Here is a 20,575-nt window from a genome sequence, read left to right as displayed (position 1 = left end):
AAACAAGGACACCTGGCTAAAAACAAGGATACCTGGCTAAAAACAAAGATACCTGGCTAAAAACAAGGACATCTGGCTAAAAACAAGAATACATGACTAAAAACAAAAACACCTGGCTAAAAACAAGGATACCTGGCTAAAAACAAGGATACCTGGCTAAAAACAAAGATACCTGGCTAAAAACAAGGATACCTGGCTAAAAACAAGGATACCTGGCTAAAAACAAGGATACCTGGCTAAAAACAAGGACACCTGGCTAAAAACAAGGATACCTGGCTAAAAACAAGGAGACCTGGCTAAAAACAAGGATGCCTGGCTAAAAACAAGGATACCTGGCTAAAAACAAGGATACCTGGCTAAAAACAAGGATACCTGGCTAAAAACAAGGATACCTGGCTAAAAACAAGGACACTTAGTTAAAATCATGTTAGGATACTCATACTCACTAATTGTAACACATCTCTTTTTATATGATCTCACATTCTGTCATGAGTCAAGTGTTAGGTATTTGTTATTTAATCAAATATTCTTGTGAAAAAATTTGTTACAAATTGTTAACTATACATAACTGATGTGCATGATTTGTATCACATTGAGATGCTATTTTATTGCACCACAAACAACCGAAATATTAAAGAATTATTAAAGCATTCAAAGTTTATTTTAATAAAACTTTACGGTAAAGTCAAATGCTTGAGTGATTTGAATCTGCTAAGGGTAAAGTAAGTCTGTTTAAGTCAGGAGACAATTGTCATATTCAAGTAACAAATAAGCCTTTTAACCAAAGAAATGCCAAAATACTAACATAAAAAGGACTTGGAAATTTACACTAATTCTTAGTGTAAATTTGATGGTGATACCTGATCTACTTGCAGAAATACATTTTTCCTGATGATAAGCAGCAGAAATTCGTCACGACATAATAAGTTACAGCTCGTAGCCAGCTCCACGTTGCTGCCATGTCACCGTAGAGCCTGGCCATGTCATCATTTGATGAATAAGCGTCTAGCAGGTAATAGATTCAATGGGTTATTCAGTATTATTCAACTCTCTTATCAAGATCGTGTAGCTTAACTTATCTCCCTCAATGACTCTGTGATCTTGGCTGGACATGTCTGAGTCAAGTATCCAGGGTACCTCAACAACTTAAGACATGCCCTGTTGCACCACTACTGGCTTTTTCAAGAATTGAATCCCAACCCAATGTTTGCAAGTCAAACATTACAGACCATTAGGCCACGGATGCATTCTTGTCTTACACGTAGAAAAACCTTTCCTCTTTCCATAGAAAAGTCCTCTTAGAGCTATGTTATAAAACTAATCCAAGCAGCCATGATTGCTCCTAAATGAGAGGCAGAGAAGAATCTTTTTGACTTGTTTACAAAATTCCCATCAAAAGCTTTTTTAGCACATTCTGGTAGCAGTTTAGTTCAGCCATATAATTTTTGTTAAAGTCACTGGGATAAAGAGTGCGACAAGAATTGGGAATTGTCTCCTCTATATTTTTTATCATAGTTGGAAAAAGAAAAAACTCATTAGTACATTATTTACAGTAGTTAGTCAAACTTAGAAAATGCTTGTTTCAATTGTGGCATAATATATTTGGTATCATTATTTTTTATGTATTTTTATATTATTATTTAGTATACATTGGTATTATTTGGTATATTCTCCTGATAATTATTTGGTTTAAGCACTTGATGAATGTGTTAGGAGTTTCACTAATGAAGTGTTTGCGAAAATATGCAGTCTCTATCACTCTTACTACTTTTCATGTCCTCTTTACCCTAGAAACTACATTCATCACGTTAAAGATGTGGTTGCGTCAAATAGGTCGATTTAATGAAATTAAAACCAATAAAAGGCTAAAACATCAGCTACAATTTGATGTCATTTTTGTCTTTGTAGACCAATTCTGTTCAGAGATATATGCGAATGAATGAGGCCATCTTTTAAAAAGCTCACATTCCAGCGAGTGCTTCATTCGTGATGTAACTAGTGATACATCTGAAAAGAGTCCATGAGCGATAAATAAAAGGTCGTTTCATTAGCCAATCATCAGCCCGAAATTTTTATATATGTCGTAATAAATGTTATCACTCTTAAAATGCTTTGTCTTGTGATTTCAAATGTAGGGATTTTACTCTATCATTAAATCGCATGGACATCAATGTTTACTAAATTAATTAACATCGTTACTTTAATGAATTACTAGATCGACACGTTTGATTGACGAACAACAGAATTGTAAAAATTGCTGTAAAGTTACTGCGAAGGTAACTCCGAGTTTTCTTGGCATCAGGTGGTTAAAATGTTCTGGGGGAAGATAGTAGAATGGAGGTAAATTTATCTTTTACTTTGAGTCTCCTATAGATATACTGTTGAGTTTACATTCAGATTATATTTCCCTGTTTGAGGTTATAATGTAATTTCCTGGGCGTGCGAGATACGTATGTATAGTGAGTTCTTGACGGCTTCTTTTTAATCCATAGCATCTAGCAATACAATGGCTTAGATTGATGAATATACTAAAAGTAATATTTTTAGTACTCATTAATACCTGTACTAATTAATAAAATTATAACTTTGTGCTATCACCAATCATCGCTTTATAATTTTTTATCGTTTTACTGAGCTATATTTGCTTCAAATATTCTGTGACAGTTTTATCTAGTAAATTCGATTTAGGATTTGACTTTAGATGTTCACTTCTCACTTGTAGAAAACGAAGAAAATCGATTGTTCAATGCAAATCTTTAACTTCCAGAACCAAAGCTTTGAATCGTTGGCTTGGCGTACTTATGCTTTTGTTAAACATTTATTCATTTTTAAAATTACACTCGCAGTCTATCTAACTCCCAATTTGAAAGCTTTCAGTAGATACGCGTTAGAATTACATATCTATGAATGACATATATTTATTGCATTTGTTTTACTGATTACAGGATGTTTATGTGGTCCCACCAGCCGAAGCAGCTTTGTCAGTGTGGAAACTACCATAAATGGAAAAAAGAGACTTGAATGTGTGCTGCATAAACCATGATGTTTTGTTTGAGTTTGCTGCAGTAGATGAATTTGTCCTATTGTATCAGCTAAAACTATGTGAGTGGCCACGATGGATAATTTTAATAAAAGCTTTATGCCAAAATGAAAATTTTTTTGTTTGTAAAAATTATATAATAAAATAATATCGTTGAAGATAATGCAAATCATGATTTGCAGAACATTGAATATATCATAGCCCCGTTGACATCTGTGCTGAAATCTTTTCTGATAGATGGATTTATGAAGTGCAATCAGAGCTGCATGGACAGGCACTTTTGCATAGTTCGACCATTTGTTTAGCACTTGAATCAACCAATCAAATGTGACCAGTGAATTTCTTTCTACACATTGATACCAATAATGACTCGATAACAATGACAGTCGGCTATACGATGTACATGACTTTTAGAGATGTAGTTGGTTTCGCCACATATTCTTTTCAAAGACGCAGCTTGCTTATTTTACTTACAGTAGTAAGAAACTAGTTTTCGGTGTGGACAATGATACAGAGCCCCACCCTCAGGATAGGCGACGGGCATAATGTGGGCGAGGCTTTTGGGAGGCTGTATATCGCTAGTGTGGGTAGCGACGGAACTGTGCCGATACAAAGACCTTATTCTACATGGTTTGCTTGACAGAATTACCATTGACCGGTAGAATTGGTAGTCGGTACTAAGAGGTTTACACAGCATTTAGAAGAAGCTAATATGACAAGTTATTAATTTTCCTCGTTTGAGGCCTTTGAGACATTTGATAATAATGTATCTGTAGCTGGAGTTAAAATTTTATTCTAGCCAACACGAGCAAATACAAGATAAAACATATGCCAATAAAGCCGCGTAGGACTAGATTTTTATCGCAATAGCCGATGTGAATACGAGAGATAGAAACAGGTTGTATCACGCGTTACATCATTTTGGGCTAGTCTGGGCATGTTTTTGCAATCCAATTTTTTCGATTTTGGTCTTCAAGTATCTTGACAATGAGATCGCCTAACACAACAAACAACAACAATCAACTGATAGACAAAGAAAAATACTTTCTTTTAAAATCAACTCCAATTTGACGCAACCACATCTTTAAACTTCCCAAAAAGCGTTAAATTTGGGTGTTAATCACCGTCTCCAGACATTGTGTAAATATTTCTGTTACTGCAGATAAGAAAGCTTTTTGCTTTTAAAAGCCACTGTAAAAGTGTGCATGAGCCAAACTTAACATTCAGTACCTAAACAATAAGCACCTGGTTTTTGCCTGCTCATGACAGTTAAATTGCATGATACGCACTCATGTTCCACCCTTATGTGATATACATGTGTCTAGTTTCTCCTACAGTTATGTACATCAAGTACAATGTATAAAAACAGCATGTAAGGGACTGCTGACTGAACAGCCAGCAGTGCAGTTATAATAATTTTGTCAAAGTTTACTTCTTGGTGAGCAGCCCTACAAGAGTTGTCAGCTCATTACAAACAAAGGGGATTTTAATTATATTCATTTGTTGTAGTGCATCTCTCAACCAGCACAGTTATTGTTAGCTCACCAGTTGTTGAACTTATGTTGATAGACTGTGATTGTAGAGCTTCACAATTGGCTCGTTGCTGACATCAGCTGAGGCTAATTTACCTCATGCTATCCCATAGGGCAGGGGTCGGGAACCTATGGCTCTCGACCCATGTGTTGCTCTTTTGAGGATTGCATCTAGCTCTTTGATAAATCGATAGAAAAAATAATCCATACTTTTGCTGTTAACTTAATTAACATAATAGTACAAAAAATGCTGAAATGACTGTAAAAAACATCTATTCAACAAGAATACATTTTCATTTGCAACTTTTTGGTGTGGCATGCGCAGCAAAGAGTTTTTAGTGCTTTCTGTACTCCGCTCTGCACAGACTGCATAGAGACCGTTAAAGCCATTTTTAGATCAAAAGGTAAACCCTTCAAACCAAAAGATAGCTAAAAGAAAAAAAGACGGGGAGTATCGGACATTTCAGCAAGAATAGGCAGAAGAATTTGCCCTTGTGGAAAAAGCAGGTTCTGCAGTGTGTCTAATATGCAATGATAAAATTGGATTGATGAAACGGTCAAATACAAAGCGACACTTCGACTCACGCCATGCCACATTTGCAGTGAAATATCTAATAGGCAACAGCAGAAAGAAGGCCTGTCAAGAACTTCTGTCTATATTACAAGCTAGCCAGCAGCAGCTCCGTTTATGGGCTCGACAAAGTGACTTTAATTCCGCTAGCTTTGCTGGTTCTTTAGCCATTGTGAAGAGCAGGAAGCTATTGCCGGCAGGTGAATATGCCAAGTCATTCAGGCTAAATGTGGCTAATGAACTTTTTGACGACTTTAAACGTAAAAACATAATAATAAAGTGGATTAAAGGATTAAAGGATTAAAGGATTAAAGGCCTGCGTCAGCGAGAGCTGTACATGACCATGCCATTACGATGGGAAATCAGGTAGAGAAACAACAAATGAACGACATAAATGCAGCAAAATATTTTTCTCTTGATTTCGATGAATCAACAGATGCCAGTCATTTATCTCAGTTCAGCAACATCACGCGGTACGTTGCAAGTGACACACTGCGCGAGGAAAGTCTTGCTGTCCTGCCTCTGAAAGGAACATAGAGAGAAGATTTATTCAAGTCTTCTATGGAGTTTTCGAAAGAGAAAAACCTTTTAATGGAAAAACTTGTTTCTGTATGTACTGATGGTGCTCCTTGTATGACAGGGAAAAACAGTAAATTAATAGCGCTTCTTCGTGAGCAAAAGAACAGACCCATCTTCAGCTTCCACTGCATTCTGCACCAGGAGGAACTTTTTGCACAAAAGTGTGACAATCAGTTTGATGAAGTAATGTTGCTTGTCATTCAGGGGAGGGGGGGGGGGGGGGTCAACTTTATTGTTGCCTGAGCTTTAAATGATTCCCAGTTTAAAGCACTGTTGGGTGAATTGAGGTTAGTTATCCTGGTCTGGTTATGTACAGTAGTGTTCGTTGGCTATCAAGAGGAAAGGCGCTTAGCCGTTTTGGGTCTTGCCTAAGTGAAATCCGGACTTTTCTTAAATGAAAGACTTCGAGCATCTCGAGCTAGTAGACACCAATAAAGCTTGAGATGCATTATCGGCCTCAGACATGTGGGTGAATAAGCTCAAGTCAGTGAATGAAGATTTGGAAAGACTTGCACAAGAGCAAGCAGAACTGGCAAGTGAACACAAATGGACAGACATGAAACAACTTCCAAGCGCAGACCAGCTGCTTGTCAAAACATGGTGTCAAGCCTGTCACATATAAATCACAGCGGCATGAGAGTCTTGCCCTTTTGACCATGTTTGGCTCTACATATGCATGCCAGCAGTCACTCTCACACATGAAGAACATTAAGGTGAACCTGCGGTAACGTTTAACATTTTAATGTTTAAGTTTAACGTATTAATGCCTGCATGAAGCTGAACCTCACCACGTATCAAATGGACTATAAAGTTATCAGCAAAAGCATGCAGCATCAGACGTGGCACTAATAATAAGAAGTACTTTTCATAATATCTTTGTTATAACATTGTTGTTGAAAATAAATCCAGTTTTCTTATACTTTAAAATTGTTCAAACGTACTAAGTTTGTTGGTCTTCCTTTTCCATTTTATGTTTTCGAGATTCAAAATATACATATGGCTCTCCTAAAATTAAATTTTGAAACAGATGGTTTTTTTGTTGGCTCTCTCAGTCAAAAAGGTTCCTGACACCTGCCATAAAACCTGGAAAAAATTAGCTATAGGCCTTTGTATCATTTTGCTCATAGTAGAACACCGCTACAGCTAAGCAATAGATTGTGCCCCATTTTCGACAATAGTGTCCAGCACAATGCTGTGCCGTCTTCTCAGACAGCTTATAGCTACAGTGATTTAGGGAACAAGAAGGCTTAGCCTGAGGACTGCTTATTCTTGGGGGCTGCTATATATCACATAGTGTTCACATGTATGTATGGGTCACTATGGGCTCACTTGTTGGAGCATAACAGAACGATGATTCATCTGTCATTAATGCAAAGCCTAACAAACATCTCTGAAGCTGTTTTATGTAATACTATGTTGAAAGAGCTGTAACATAGTTGGGATTTGCTATAGCGGATCCGTTCAGTTTTAATGACTGAATACTAAATATTTGAATCAGATCTTCCAAAGTATACTCATTTTTGCCGAAGGCATCAGAGTTGTAAAAAATTGTCACTCTGGTTAGAATTAAACTCGAGATTTAACACATTGACGCCTGATCAAGTATATACAAGCAGGTCTCCAGATACTACAGATTTTCTATCAACTGTAAAGCAGTTAGGAGGGCACAATTCCTTTTGGACTAAATATCTTTTGATGCTTTAAGCTTGTAGAAAAACAATAAAAACAAAACAGAAATAAAATAGAATAAATAGTTTTTATTTCACACTCTCAAGGAAGTGATGTTTTAGAAGTAACCGAAGAACCATAATATACATGTAATTATTGACACCCAAACTGATAGATGGAGTATGTTTTTATGAACCGAAAAACAATTAACTTTTGTATCAAGCTATTGTTGCTGAAGACTAGAAGTAGTTTTACCTTTGTTTATTTCTAAGCCTTTATTGTCAAGAACTTAAATCAGTGTATCCTTAGAAACTATATTGTCTTGTCAACAGCCATTTTTCAGTTCACCGCTCGTTCGAAAGGCCCAGAGATTTTGGTGATAACTGAAGAATTGGCAGTTCAGTCAACTACAAACATTGAAAGTAAACTTAAAACATGCATAAAGTAAGCAGACTTTTGTAGCTTAAACTAAAAATAAGAATTAGGAAAAAAAGTGAAACGATTGATTAGAGAACAACATCCTGAATTATCTCAGCTCCAGGCTTCAAAGTGTTAGTGTGGATTGTGACTGTTTCCTGTCTTGGAGTCTAATAATTTATTATGTTGCATTCTGCAACACTCTTGAACAGACGCACTAGTAATATGGAATGATTCTTGCATCAGCTAATGATAATTTATCTAATCAAACACGAGCTTCTGCTGCCTTTGCTGAACCAAATTGAGTCTGACTCAAGACATTCTGTTAAAGTTTTTAAGCTTTGCTCATTTCGACTGTTTCGCTGTTCCTAACCTCAATAGGTTTTTTGGTACTCCTGTGAATGAGGAGGGATGCTTTACCATAATGTCGTACCTGATCATCAGTGATTAAGTTTTAATCTGCAATCCATGAAGCGACAAAAATTTAAATCAATTTATTATTAAACTGGGTGACTTTAAAATACCATAACGTAATTCAAAAGAAATTTATTTTCAAAATAAAATTACGGAATATGTATCCTGCATATAAACATTATTTCGGCAGCAAGCAGTAGAAGGTGTTAAGTGGTAATGTCAAGGACACAAGATTACGCTTGGGTTTGATGCTAGCCTTAATTTAGCGCACAATGCTAGTTCACTTCCATCTTTTGTCACACACGAATGTGTCACTGGCCAAATTTACAAAGACGAATTTACTGTGTTCTGAATACAAACTTCTGATAAGCCAATCAGATTCGAATAGAGAAAATTGAGGAAACAAGTTTAAACTTAGCAAAAGGCTTCATAGATCAGCAGAGTTACTTTACAAGAACTCAGTCACTTTAGCCTTAGAACTTAAAACTATTCAAGTTAGTAAACAGGGGATTCGTTCACTAATCTGATAATAAGGATGATGGATGACTACCTATAAGATAGCTGTCTGCAGTACCTGTACATTTACATACGAATAATTTATAATTCCTTGAGTTATTTTTCAAAAATGGTAATTGATCATAATCAATCACAGAAAGTCAACATATTGGTTGATAAAAGTATGATTAAAATGCAGTTTACCAGTTACCATTTACTAATACGGCCTGTGCAATCCTACACATGACTGATTAATCAAGCAATTAGGATAGGAGGATAACATCAAAGGTCTATAAAGTATGATTAGAGAGACATGAGAATTAAAACTGTATGCAATTTATTGCTTTTTAATATTGAGCCAAAAATGCAAGAGCAGATGATATAAAAAGTTTAAACGGAATTCCATGCACCGTATTAGTGACCTGTTCATGCTTATCACTAGTCCACCACCTCTTCTGGGTATTTACAGCTGAAGTCGGTTTACAGCTCACTGAACTGGCGCAAGAAAGTCAACATTGTAAATCTTCATTCTTCATGCCAGCTGACTAGACAGTAAGTCTATAAAGGTTATATATGCACCGTTATATATGTTGCTATGTCTATGTTACATACTTCTTACTGAGCAGGACTCTATGTCTGTGTTACATTCTCCTTACTGAGTGAGTTAGGCTGCATGTCTATGTTACATTCTCTTTACTGAGCAGAGCTTTATGTCTATGTAACATACTCTTTAATAAATAGGGCTCCATGTCTATGGTGCATTTTCCTGTTATACATTGACTGTAATGTTCTGAAGCTCCCTACAAGTAAATAAAATAGTTTAAATAGCCACCTTCTCAATTCTCTAACATTATTGATTGATTGAACAGGGTCATTGAATGTTTTTTTTTCTGATTTACGTAAATAAACTTTTTCTTACTGGGTTCTATACCTGCTATAACAGACACAATCTTAGGGTTTAAAAAGTTTTTGCTAGAATAACACTGTCTAATTGTTTCATTAGAACACAAATTTAAAAAATGCCATTTTAAAAATTGAACACTAACGACTTGAAACATTTATTGTACTTGCTAACCAAAGCAATGTATTTGTTTGTCCTGCCTTGTCAAAATCATATGCACCGTATGTTCAGTGTAATGTAACAACAATTCAACTGCCAAGTAAAACGAACATTGTTACATTTGTGGGCTCAATAGATTGCTATACATATTATGAAGATGCCAAAAAGCATTTCGATTCAATAAAACACGCCGTTATTACTGAAAAGTAAAACATATATCAACTATTAATATTTTCTTAAGTTGGACATGAGTTGAGCCTGAATGATTTGGGAAGATTTATTACCCTACTATCTTCTCCTGCACCCTTTCTGCCTCTTCTCTCTCCGCTCTTTTTTCTCTCCCTCTTCCTAATCTTTTTTCACCCCTTTTTCTTCTCTCTCTCCTTTCCTCCCTCAATATCTTTAGACTTAATACAATCTCAATACCTCTTGTGACATCTAATCGTAAAATTCTTTTACAAAATACAAACTAAATATTTTACAAGTATTGGAAAAAAAGTTTTTCGATCTTATTGTAAGATCAATTAACCAATATTCTTATAATCTGGCTGCTAACAGCTGCACCCTTTAAGCAATTTTATGTATTCCTCGCATCTCTAGCTAGTTCTGCAGCATATCTTTACAGTACCAGGTACCTGAACCGGTCAAGAGCAGCAATTCAAGACTTGACATGATCAATTTCTTTAGAGTACTTTGTGAAGGACCAACCCTTCAAGCAAAAGAAGGAGTGCTGAGAACAAGAAGCACTGCATATTAAGCTAACATACTGAAGTTTATAATGATAACAGGTTTATTAGTTATTTGACATTGTGGTCGCTTCCACAAACTCCTTGGGTTAGGTTTAGTTATTTTTTTCTAGCTAACGTTAGTGCAGCCACCTGGTTGTATTTATACTGTCAACATATCTTTTTACTATTTCCACTTAACCACTACCACTCCTGGTAATTTTCTGCTGTTAGATCCAGTATGAACCAGTTTGATGTCCTTGCTATTACTACTCAGTATCCTCTGTTTTTGACCTTTCTTTTCTTTTTAGTCAGTTAGAGTTCAGCTGAACTACATTTTTGTGGTACAATAAATGCTTTGCTATATCACATGAAATATCTCTAGTAAATAACCGGTTATGGGCCCAGGCAATGCTGGCAAAGGATATAGTGTACAAATATATTTAGAACTATAAATACTTCTATAAGCTAAGTATGGATTTCAACTAAACTGCTATCAATTACTATGGCTGAAGCAGCAGAGAAGAGATGGACTGTTGACAAGCTGACTTATGGCAAGACTTATGGGGAACAGTTGATGGACCTGAAGAACTTTCTGACAGTGCTGGAGAAAAAACCAAACAAGCCTATAGAAAGAGGTCACAGATGGCATTTTTAGCTATTTTCATGAGCATAGATATGACTATACTATACTTGGCAACCTCCTGTGACCACCCTAAAGAGGCATGGAACATTCTCTGCAAGCATTTTAAACGAGATACACTTGCAAATGAGCTCTTCATAAAGAAGAAATACTATCACGCTGAGATGTCATATGACACACTGATGCAAGAGCACATAAGGTGCATGAAAGAGATTACAGACATGCTAGCTGCAATTGGATCTCCTATAGCTGAAGAAGATCAAGTGGTGACATTATTGGGCAGCCTTCCAAGTCAGTATGGGACACTAGTCACTGCGCTGGAAGCCTGTGTTGATGATGTGAGTTTGGGATTTGAACAACAGGCTCTTATATATGAAGAGCAGAAGTACTGCAGCCTCTCTGACCCTCCAGACCTCAAAGGACATGACAAAGATCTAGTAAGTATGCAATATAGGGGTAAGGGTCGCAGAACAGTGCGATGTTACCAGTGTGGACTTCTGGGATGCGTGCAGCGATTTTGTAACAAGAATCCTAGACATCCCGGGACTCCACAGAGAAACGAAATATTGCGACGCGTTCAGCACACAATGTTACTCTTAGCACATGTGGTAATACAATTGTATACTATCTGAATACGTCAGCGACAATCACAGCATATTTACAGCCGGAGATGCAACTCAGTATAGCAAGATGAAATGGCTGGTCATTCTAGAGCATCCAGTCACATGACACATCAGCGAGAACTTTTGTATGATTATTGTACCTTCGACAAGCCTCAGCATGTCCGGTTGGGTGATGGTGATACATTTGAAGCACATCGTAAAGGAAATGTTCATATGAACATGAAACTGAAAAATGGCTTGATATCCTTGCTATAACTATCTAGTATCTTTTTTTTTGCCCTACTCTTTTCTTGTTAGTCAGTTGGAGTTCAGCTGAGCTACAGTTTATTTGTACAACAAATGCTTTGTTATATCGCATGAAATATATCTAGTAAATAACTGGTTATTTTCACCAACTGTTAACTCTGTAACCGAGTGTTTTTTAACTCTTTCGCTATATAATTTTATTTTAGCTGGGAAGTAATTAATTTTTTGAGACTTGGCTACTTCAGAAATTTTATTTTTACAATTTGAAAAGTATTGATTAAAATGCCACATGACAAAAAATAAAAATGAAAAAGATCAGAACATTTTTTCCTGCAATATGGACTAGTTTAACAAGTGAAAAAGTGGTAATACTACATCTGCATAAAGTTGAAACATACTTTTTTTGCGATCGTTAACCATCTTGAAAAAAAAGTCTCCGTCAGACTGGATGTGTTGCGAAATGCATCCCTTCAGGTTAATCTGACAGTTCCAGAAGTGGTAGATGCTGAGAACAGGGTCACCTCTACTCTACCATACTACTCAACCCAAGCATGCATCGCTAAGATGAAAGTCATTGTCGATTTCGATGGACAGCCAGAACAAGAAATCGCCAATCTACTGTATAATGTTTTAGACATACTGAAATGAACATGGAAGGAGACAGAAATAATTCTATAAAAACATCCTGTGGATGCACCAAGTCTTGCAGACCAAAATGGTTACAAAAGTTTGCTAATGTAAAAGTATTTGCATTTGTCCTGACCCTCTGCACGATAGTTCAAGGTTGGTGAACTCATGACAGCACTCTATTTTCAGCGATAAGCTATGCGATGGTTGCTAATTGCATATTGAATTCACCCATACCCTTGGAAAATTTGCAAACATTTATGTGAAACAACTTGCTGCCGTTGTCTGCAATAAAGTAGCATAGAAAATAAAAACAAAATGAAAACGTGAAAATAAAGACATTGGTAAAACTTAATTACATTCTCTAGCTGATCAATTAGCGCCAGTTAGAGCTGCTTCCTGTTTTTTATTCATCTTTGAGCTTTAGTGTGTTGGCCAAACCTACTTAAGGTGAAACTTACTCAACATAAAATCATGTTTTTATTATAAGACTTGACCCACTACTAGAAATGTATTAAATTATGCTTGTACAAGATTTGTTAGCAATGTAAAAAAAATATTCTTCTGAATCCTTCAGCATTTACCTTTTTACTCTTACTAGGATGGCTACATGGTAGCTAAATTTCAATTATACAAATAAATTAATTGCTAATAATATTAACTACATAATGCAAAATATTCGGTTTGCATGTTCCTACACAACATTTTCGTGTTAAAATAACGGCATATTCTTACTAGTATTTAAAACTGTATGATATTATAAAAGCTGTTCTACTTACAGAAATCAAAAAATATTATTAGTAACTTTCTCATTAACCCTGTTGCTAAAGGTATCTGGTCTGAAGAGTGTTTAAAACTGAACCTGAACATTTCTCATGAATTGAAGCCACACTTGAAGGTTTGAAAGTCTTTTTGATTGGTTACTGTAACAAGCTAATTGGCTGAAAGTTTAACGTTACTAAATTGAATTTTAACTGGTTGTCCGCATGTTTCTGGTTGATAAAACTGAATGATTAATAGTAATTTTTACAGATACTCCTTGTGCCCAGTTTTTGACCCTTTGACCTCTTGTAGCAAAAATTAATAAGCTCTATTAATGCATAGCTATTGGGAAAAGAATGCTCTATTAATGCATAGCTATTGGGAAAAGAATGCTCTATTAATGCATAGCTATTGGGAAAAGAATGCGCTAGCAGAATGTATGATGCCCGCGCTAACTTGCAGGGTTTGCTATAAACGGCATCAACAATGTCAACACGGTGATGTACGAAAGGAGATACCAACTGTCGAGCTCTACAACCAGCCTCGTCACAGTGTTCGAAGACCTTGCAGGAGGCTTAATGGTATGTAGCCTTAAGACCAAGAGTCTATTCTTTTTAAACTGTTGGTAGGTGGGCATCATTTAACAAGGTTGGGGTTGGTAGATAGCCTTTATATAACATGTTAAAGAAAGATGAATTTATTCAAGATTCAGTAGATTTTATCAGAAGGTGTTGGTATTTTTCTATCATTTGTGATTGTTTTTAATGCTTTAGGTGATCTGATAACCAGAACTTTTCAAGATTAAAATTGACAAAACTTGTTCGAGTTTGAAATGCTTAAAAGTAAAATGTATGTGAAATGACATCACTAGTTGCTACAGTTGATATCGGCTATTGCATTCAAGTTGCAGCGTTACGTGTCTCTACTCTGTCATATCTTTGTAACTATAGACATCATAATCACACTTTCGCTTGATCTGAGTGTTTTAACTCTGATCAAGTTTTGTCGATTTTAATCTCAAAACATCCTTGCAGTCAGATAAACTTAAACATAAGAAACAGTCGTATATGATAAAAATATACTAATACTTTATGATAAAATCTACTAAATCTTTTTTCAAGTTCCTCTTTAAAATCGCTAAGTGTCAAGGTTATTGATTTAATGCAAGTTTTGTAGTAGGAAAAAGAGATAGATTATGATGGTAGACTGAACACAAAGAGAAGGCAACTCACTAATACTAAGCTGCTATTATAAATCGATATGTCCTCTATTCAAACATTACTGGATCCTGTTTATTGGGCAGGTCATCCTGGTTGGCTACTATGGCTCTACAGGACACAAGCCTCGAATCATCGCTGTCGGCTTTCTTGTTATGGCAGCAGGTCTCTTCATTATGTGCCTTGCCCAGTTTGCCTCTCCTCCTTACAATCCAGTCAGGGACTGGGTGCGTGATGACAACAGCACGCTGAACTCATGGGGTAAAAGTTATGCTTGATCCTGTCTAGTATCTGTAAGGTTTACTTGCAACAAAATTCACATTACAGTTATTCAGTATCAAAAAATTTACCATGTCTTACTCTGTTGTGTTGTAAGTGCCAAATATATGGAAATGTGATTACAAGCTCTTAAAAACTCAAAAACAAACAGTTAATCGCCACCATCACGAAACCGTAGATCGGAATCAGTTTATTTCTCTGACGCAGTCATTACAGTTTGGTTATTGTTCTGTCATGTTATGTTCTCATGTGAATTGAAAGGCTAATAAAAGGCTCAATATAAAACTTTTCTTAGCACTAGTTTATGACAAAAACTTCTGGTTTTACCAAAGAGCCCGTATCCAATATAGATGCTCGCTAGTTTACAGTTTTGTTTCGGCTTGGTCTAATCGTCTAGTCGTAACCTGATCATGTGACCCATACTTCCTGCCAAACAGCGCAAATAATTTCTGCAGCATTTTTCGACTATCACAGATGAACAACAGGCTCGTCATGTTTATCAGAGGATGATATGCACTCCTTCGAGCTAAGGTTTGTTTGTTTGTGAATATTATTTATTGAGGTTTTCATGAGAAAATAATGTTCTGTTGACCTCATAATTAAAAATTAAAGCTAATATAATGTGGTATAATATGATAATTGAGAATAAAATTGATAGTGGCTACAATAATATGATTTCTATAAGAGGATAATAAGATCGTTGATTGAGCTGAGTATATATATATATATAGTGTATATATATATATGCAAGCTGAGTTGATTGAGTATTTAGATTCCAAGTTAGTAATTATTAGTATGGTCAATTTTTAAAAAATTTTAATGCGAGTGACACAATACTCTACTATTCTTATGTCAGCTATGGTTGTAAAGTGACAACCGATGGTTTTTAATAATTTTAATTCAATGTTGTTAGTATACCAGTGTTAGTAAATAAAATATAGAATGGTCAGTAGTCACAGTATGGCCAGTTAATCAATATCAAATGACAGCTCATTCACAGGATCTAATACCTCTTCTTTCATAATCTTGATAGCGTTATATTTAAAAGATTGTCTGCCATAGTTCTTATTAATAGATGGTGTTATTAATGAGCATTTCGATCTTAGGCTTATTTGGTGTCTCTCACTATCCTGTTGAATATATTTGTATAGAGCACTGGCCACTGTAGCTACCTCCACTTTGCCTATCAACTGCCTGTAAAAGAAAGAACGCCGACTGGCGAGAGTATGTAGGCCCAATAATCGACGACCATCAGTTACTGAGAAGGATTTAGGTGCTTTGCATATTACTCGCACCGCTTTATTTTGGCAAGCCTCAATTTGGTCTGAATGACATTTACCAAGAAACATAAACAAAGTAGCACAATATTCAAGACGACTTCGGACTATTGAAGTATATATTAATTTAGCATCTTCAACAGACAAAAGATGTCGAATCTTACGAAGAGCATATAAACATTGTTTTTCCTTGGTCACTGTTAGTTTTATATGCGTATTGAAACCAAAATTTGCATCAATTGTGACCCCAAGTAATTTTATATTGTGTTCAATTTGGATTTCAGTGTTGCATAGCTTCAAAGTTCTATTATAATCAACTGCTCGATTCGAGAAAATAATAAATCGTGTTTTTTCAACACATAGAGATAACCCATTAGATAGGTACCAGTTTTGCATTCTATTAAATTGTTCTATTGATAGCATCTGAGAATCTATCTGAGTACTTGCTGAAGAAATAATTACTGTATCATCTGCATAGGAGTAAGCGTTTGGATTTTTATCTAGCATGTCATTAACCATCATGTTAAAAAGTAAAGGCCCTAAAATAGATCCTTGAGGGACACCTTTACGAATAGCTAAAAATTCTGACAGAGTATTACCAATTTTCATTGCCTGGCTGCGGTTGGTCAAATAAGACTGAATTAATTTAGTAGCTGATGAACTAAATGAAAAGAAATAACTAAGTTTGTCAACTAGAAGGGAGTGGTCAACCGTGTCAAATGCTTTCTTTATGTCAAGAGACACCAAGGCTACATATTGTGAATCTTTTTTTATCAAGGTGACTAGCAATAATGTCAAATATATAATGAAGCATTTGTGATGTTGAGGTCCACTTTCGAAAACCGAATTGTCTACTTGAAAGTTTTTGGTTTGTATCTAAAAATGATTTAATCTGTAAAGATATAATCTTTTCAACAATCTTAGACAAAATGGGAAGTGAAGATATGGGTCTGTAGTTATTACAGCTCAAAGGGTTTCCTTTTTTAAATAGAGGCGTGACAATAGCTTTTTTGTAAATGTTAGGAAATTTATTGGTCTTAAAGCAATTGTTAATCAGAAGTGTTAAAGCTGGGATTAGGCTATGAGCTAGTTTTATGTATATTTCAGAAGGAATAGATAAGACTCCGCCTCGTTTTCCTGGTTTAAGGGTTTTGAAGATAGATTGGATTTCTCTTTCAGTTACAGATTCGAATTTAAAATTATGCTCAGATGTTTGTAACGATGTTAGTGCAATATTAGTTGCTGGGCTATTTATATCTGAAAAAAATTTGTTTAAAATCATAGCTACCTTTTAAACAATTAAACAAAGTTTTATAGTAGGTTTTGAAATATCAGTGCTCAAAATGACAGCATTACAATGATAATTAAATAGACACGTAAGGACAATAGACATGGTTTTATTGATTGCGCGATGTATGTTTGTGAAAATATTTTGACAAATGAGGTTGCATGAAAGTGTAAACAGAAGCCATCTTGTTCAGTTACATCCCATTTGAGCTGTTTTGGAAAGAGATTCTAATCTACAGGTTTGATTCTGTTGAAGATCTTCTTCAGATAGAGCGTCAGGCTCGAAACGCCAGGGTCTTAACTCTTCAGAATTTGACATTTTTTATGATCGCAACTCAGACATGTACACGTATGTTGAATTGTCGGACGGAATGGCCAAGCTGAAACTGTGAAGTAGCGAGCATCTATATTTGATACGGGGTCTTAGGTAAAACCCGAAGTGTTTGTCATAAACTATTGCTACGATAAGTTTTATATTGAGCTTTTTATTGGCCTTTCAATTCACGCAAGAATATCACGTGACTAGACTATAACCAATATCCGTGGATACGTCATCGAAATCGAGAGATTCCAATCTACGCCGGTTTTTCGTTTTTGAGCTTTCAAGAGCTTGTAATCATATTTCCACATATTTGGCACCTACAACACAACAGAGTAAGACATGGTGAATCTTTTGATACCAAATAACTGTAATGTGAATTTTGTTGCAAATCAACCTTTAAAAAAAGTGCGTCTTATGAGCGGCTATTTACAGTAATCAATTTCTTAAAACTCATTTGGCATCTGTGTGCCATGATCTCTAAAAACAAGCTTCAAAAACTCATCCCATAATTATGTTTACGTGATAAGATTATGGAAGTGATAAGATCTCTATTTTTTAGCCTCGGAGCCATGTTTCTAATTTTCAAACCAAACAAAATAAAAGTTAATTCTATGTATATGAGGAGACGTAACTGCATGCTTTTAATGTATTTTCTTTCAAGTTGTTGCTGCAACCTGCTCCAAAACATTAAACTAAAACTAACTGATTAAATGCAACAGTAGGAAATAGTCTGCTAACAAGTTTTTTACAGGTTTTTCAGCAAATGGCAAAATTTAACTCAACTTCCACTATCACAACCAAAAACAGAGTTAACATATAGGTAGAACGTCTAATTGTAAGTGTATCAAGTCATATATGGTAGGTAGAAAAATACTTTCACGATTACAACCAAAGGCTACAAAAAAGTACAACTAACTAGCCATTACTCATTGCTCAATTTTAACCAGAGGCCAACGTAGGTGGTGAAACCCTAGTAGTATTTAGTAAGTAAAGATATGGCTTAAAAGTGGAATAATATCTAGCAGACAAATAGTTTGTGAATTTAAGCGTCTTATTTAAAAAAATTGTATGATGCGGTATGTTTCTGATACAAAAAGTTGAAAACCATTAATTACTTAATATTGTTTTTCGATTACATGAAAATAATTTCAAAAGTCGGAAGAAAAAAGATATCCAAAGCACGAAACTTCCAAAGAAATTTTAAAAAAGAACATTACAATATATATCTTTTGTATTATATAAATATTTATTGTTAGATATGTTATATATTTGTTATACATTTACTGTATACTAGCTGTGCTACCCGGCCGGATAATAAAGAAGTCTTTGGACAGAAAGTTGATTTGTATTCAACATATAACAACATTTGCCATTCTAACTTTCAAACTGCGTATCATAAGAAAAGTGCTTTGTTTAGTTGAAATAAATAAAGAGTGAAAATACAAATACCTGTAAAGGTTTTAAACAACTGTAACTTTCAAACTTCATATCACGAGGAAAAGGTTTTGTGCAGGACAGCTACACGTAAATCAAAAATAAATAAAACAATTGTAAAGGTTTGCAAACAACTGTAAGTTTAAAATTTCATAACTTGAAAGAAGTGTTTCGTTAAAATAAATTTAAAGGGTAAATAAAAATGTAAAAGTATTTAAATGTAAAATCATTAGCAAGTAATGGCTAAATATAGTCTATTTCGCTACGATTACAGTAAAGAATTATTTTGTTTCAGTTCATTTTAGTGTTGGTATGCAAACATTGGCATGCCAATTTTCGCATGCAGTGTTGGCATGCCAAAATATCGTAGGCTATAGACAAACATAGAGTGGTATAGAAACCCATAGTTATTATTTAATGCAATCATCTCCTGGTAAAACTCATCACCATTAAAAATAATACCAAAATACTATGTTAACCTTAGTAACTATAGGTACCTACAATGACTTTAGTGCATTTTGTGGTTATGATCTCCAAGATAATATAACATTACAATGTACTACGCTGAGAGTTTCTACCTTCGAGACAGACCTGTAACATAAATGCTGAATCTAACTTAAATGAATTTAGTTTACTAAACACATACTTGAAGGAAGTTTTGTATGTATTTTAGTAAACTTCAAACTTTTAACCATAATTTCACCAATTGTTTTTATTATAACGGATACCGGATATTGGATAACGGATAACTCACCATGACAAGTTCAGCGATGAATATCTTTTAATATATACGGTAATAGATAACAGATCTTTTACCAATAAATACGGTAATAGATACGGAGCCAATATAATTGTCCACATGAAAAGAATTAGCCTTGACCCCAGATATGGTAATCGAACCTTATGAAAAATATTTCTTAACAGGGGCATCGTAACATGTGACCGCATCGGTAAAATAATCAGCTTGCGCTATAGCTATAGCTGGACGCACCTACAGACGACATACGACCAACTTGGAGAAATATCTATATAGATAAATCATGACATCTAGCTGTAGCATAAAGCAGCTCTAACAAACCTATAACATCTGTTTATTTTACTTTCTTGTTTACAGATAATGAATTTAATGTAACAAAAGAGACCGAGCAAGGAGGAGGCAACTTGAAAGACTACATATATTTCCTCATAACTGGCCAGATACTCAATGGCTATGCAGCAATATGTTTGTCAACACTCGGTGTGAGCCTAGTGGAGACTTCCTCATCAGCATCCTCTTCTGCCCTTTATATTGGTAACTTTTTAAAATTCATTGTCAAGGTCATTGTTAGTGTTAGGTCGTTATTAATTAGATTACAAA

At 35.1% G+C, this 20,575-nt stretch overlaps 1 protein-coding gene across 1 annotated transcript in view; it reads left to right on the top strand.

Annotated features, from left to right (window-relative positions):
• The first annotated feature begins 9,145 nt into the window (after nucleotides 1–9,145).
• The window catches only part of LOC137390551 (solute carrier organic anion transporter family member 4C1-like), a 28,429-nt gene continuing 16,999 nt past the window's right edge, over nucleotides 9,146–20,575 (top strand). Inside the window, exons 1-5 of the mRNA XM_068076879.1 lie at nucleotides 9,146–9,268; nucleotides 12,648–12,796; nucleotides 13,865–13,983; nucleotides 14,706–14,880; nucleotides 20,333–20,509. Coding sequence (XP_067932980.1) covers nucleotides 12,658–12,796; nucleotides 13,865–13,983; nucleotides 14,706–14,880; nucleotides 20,333–20,509 — 610 coding nt within the window. The 5' untranslated portion in view covers nucleotides 9,146–9,268; nucleotides 12,648–12,657. The remainder of the gene's footprint in view (nucleotides 9,269–12,647; nucleotides 12,797–13,864; nucleotides 13,984–14,705; nucleotides 14,881–20,332; nucleotides 20,510–20,575) is intronic.

Source organism: Watersipora subatra, chromosome 3, assembly GCF_963576615.1.
Source record: "Watersipora subatra chromosome 3, tzWatSuba1.1, whole genome shotgun sequence".
Classification (NCBI taxonomy): Eukaryota; Metazoa; Bryozoa; class Gymnolaemata; order Cheilostomatida; family Watersiporidae; genus Watersipora; species Watersipora subatra.
Note: the sequence above shows the minus strand (reverse complement) of the source record. Positions and strands in the feature narration are given on the sequence as shown.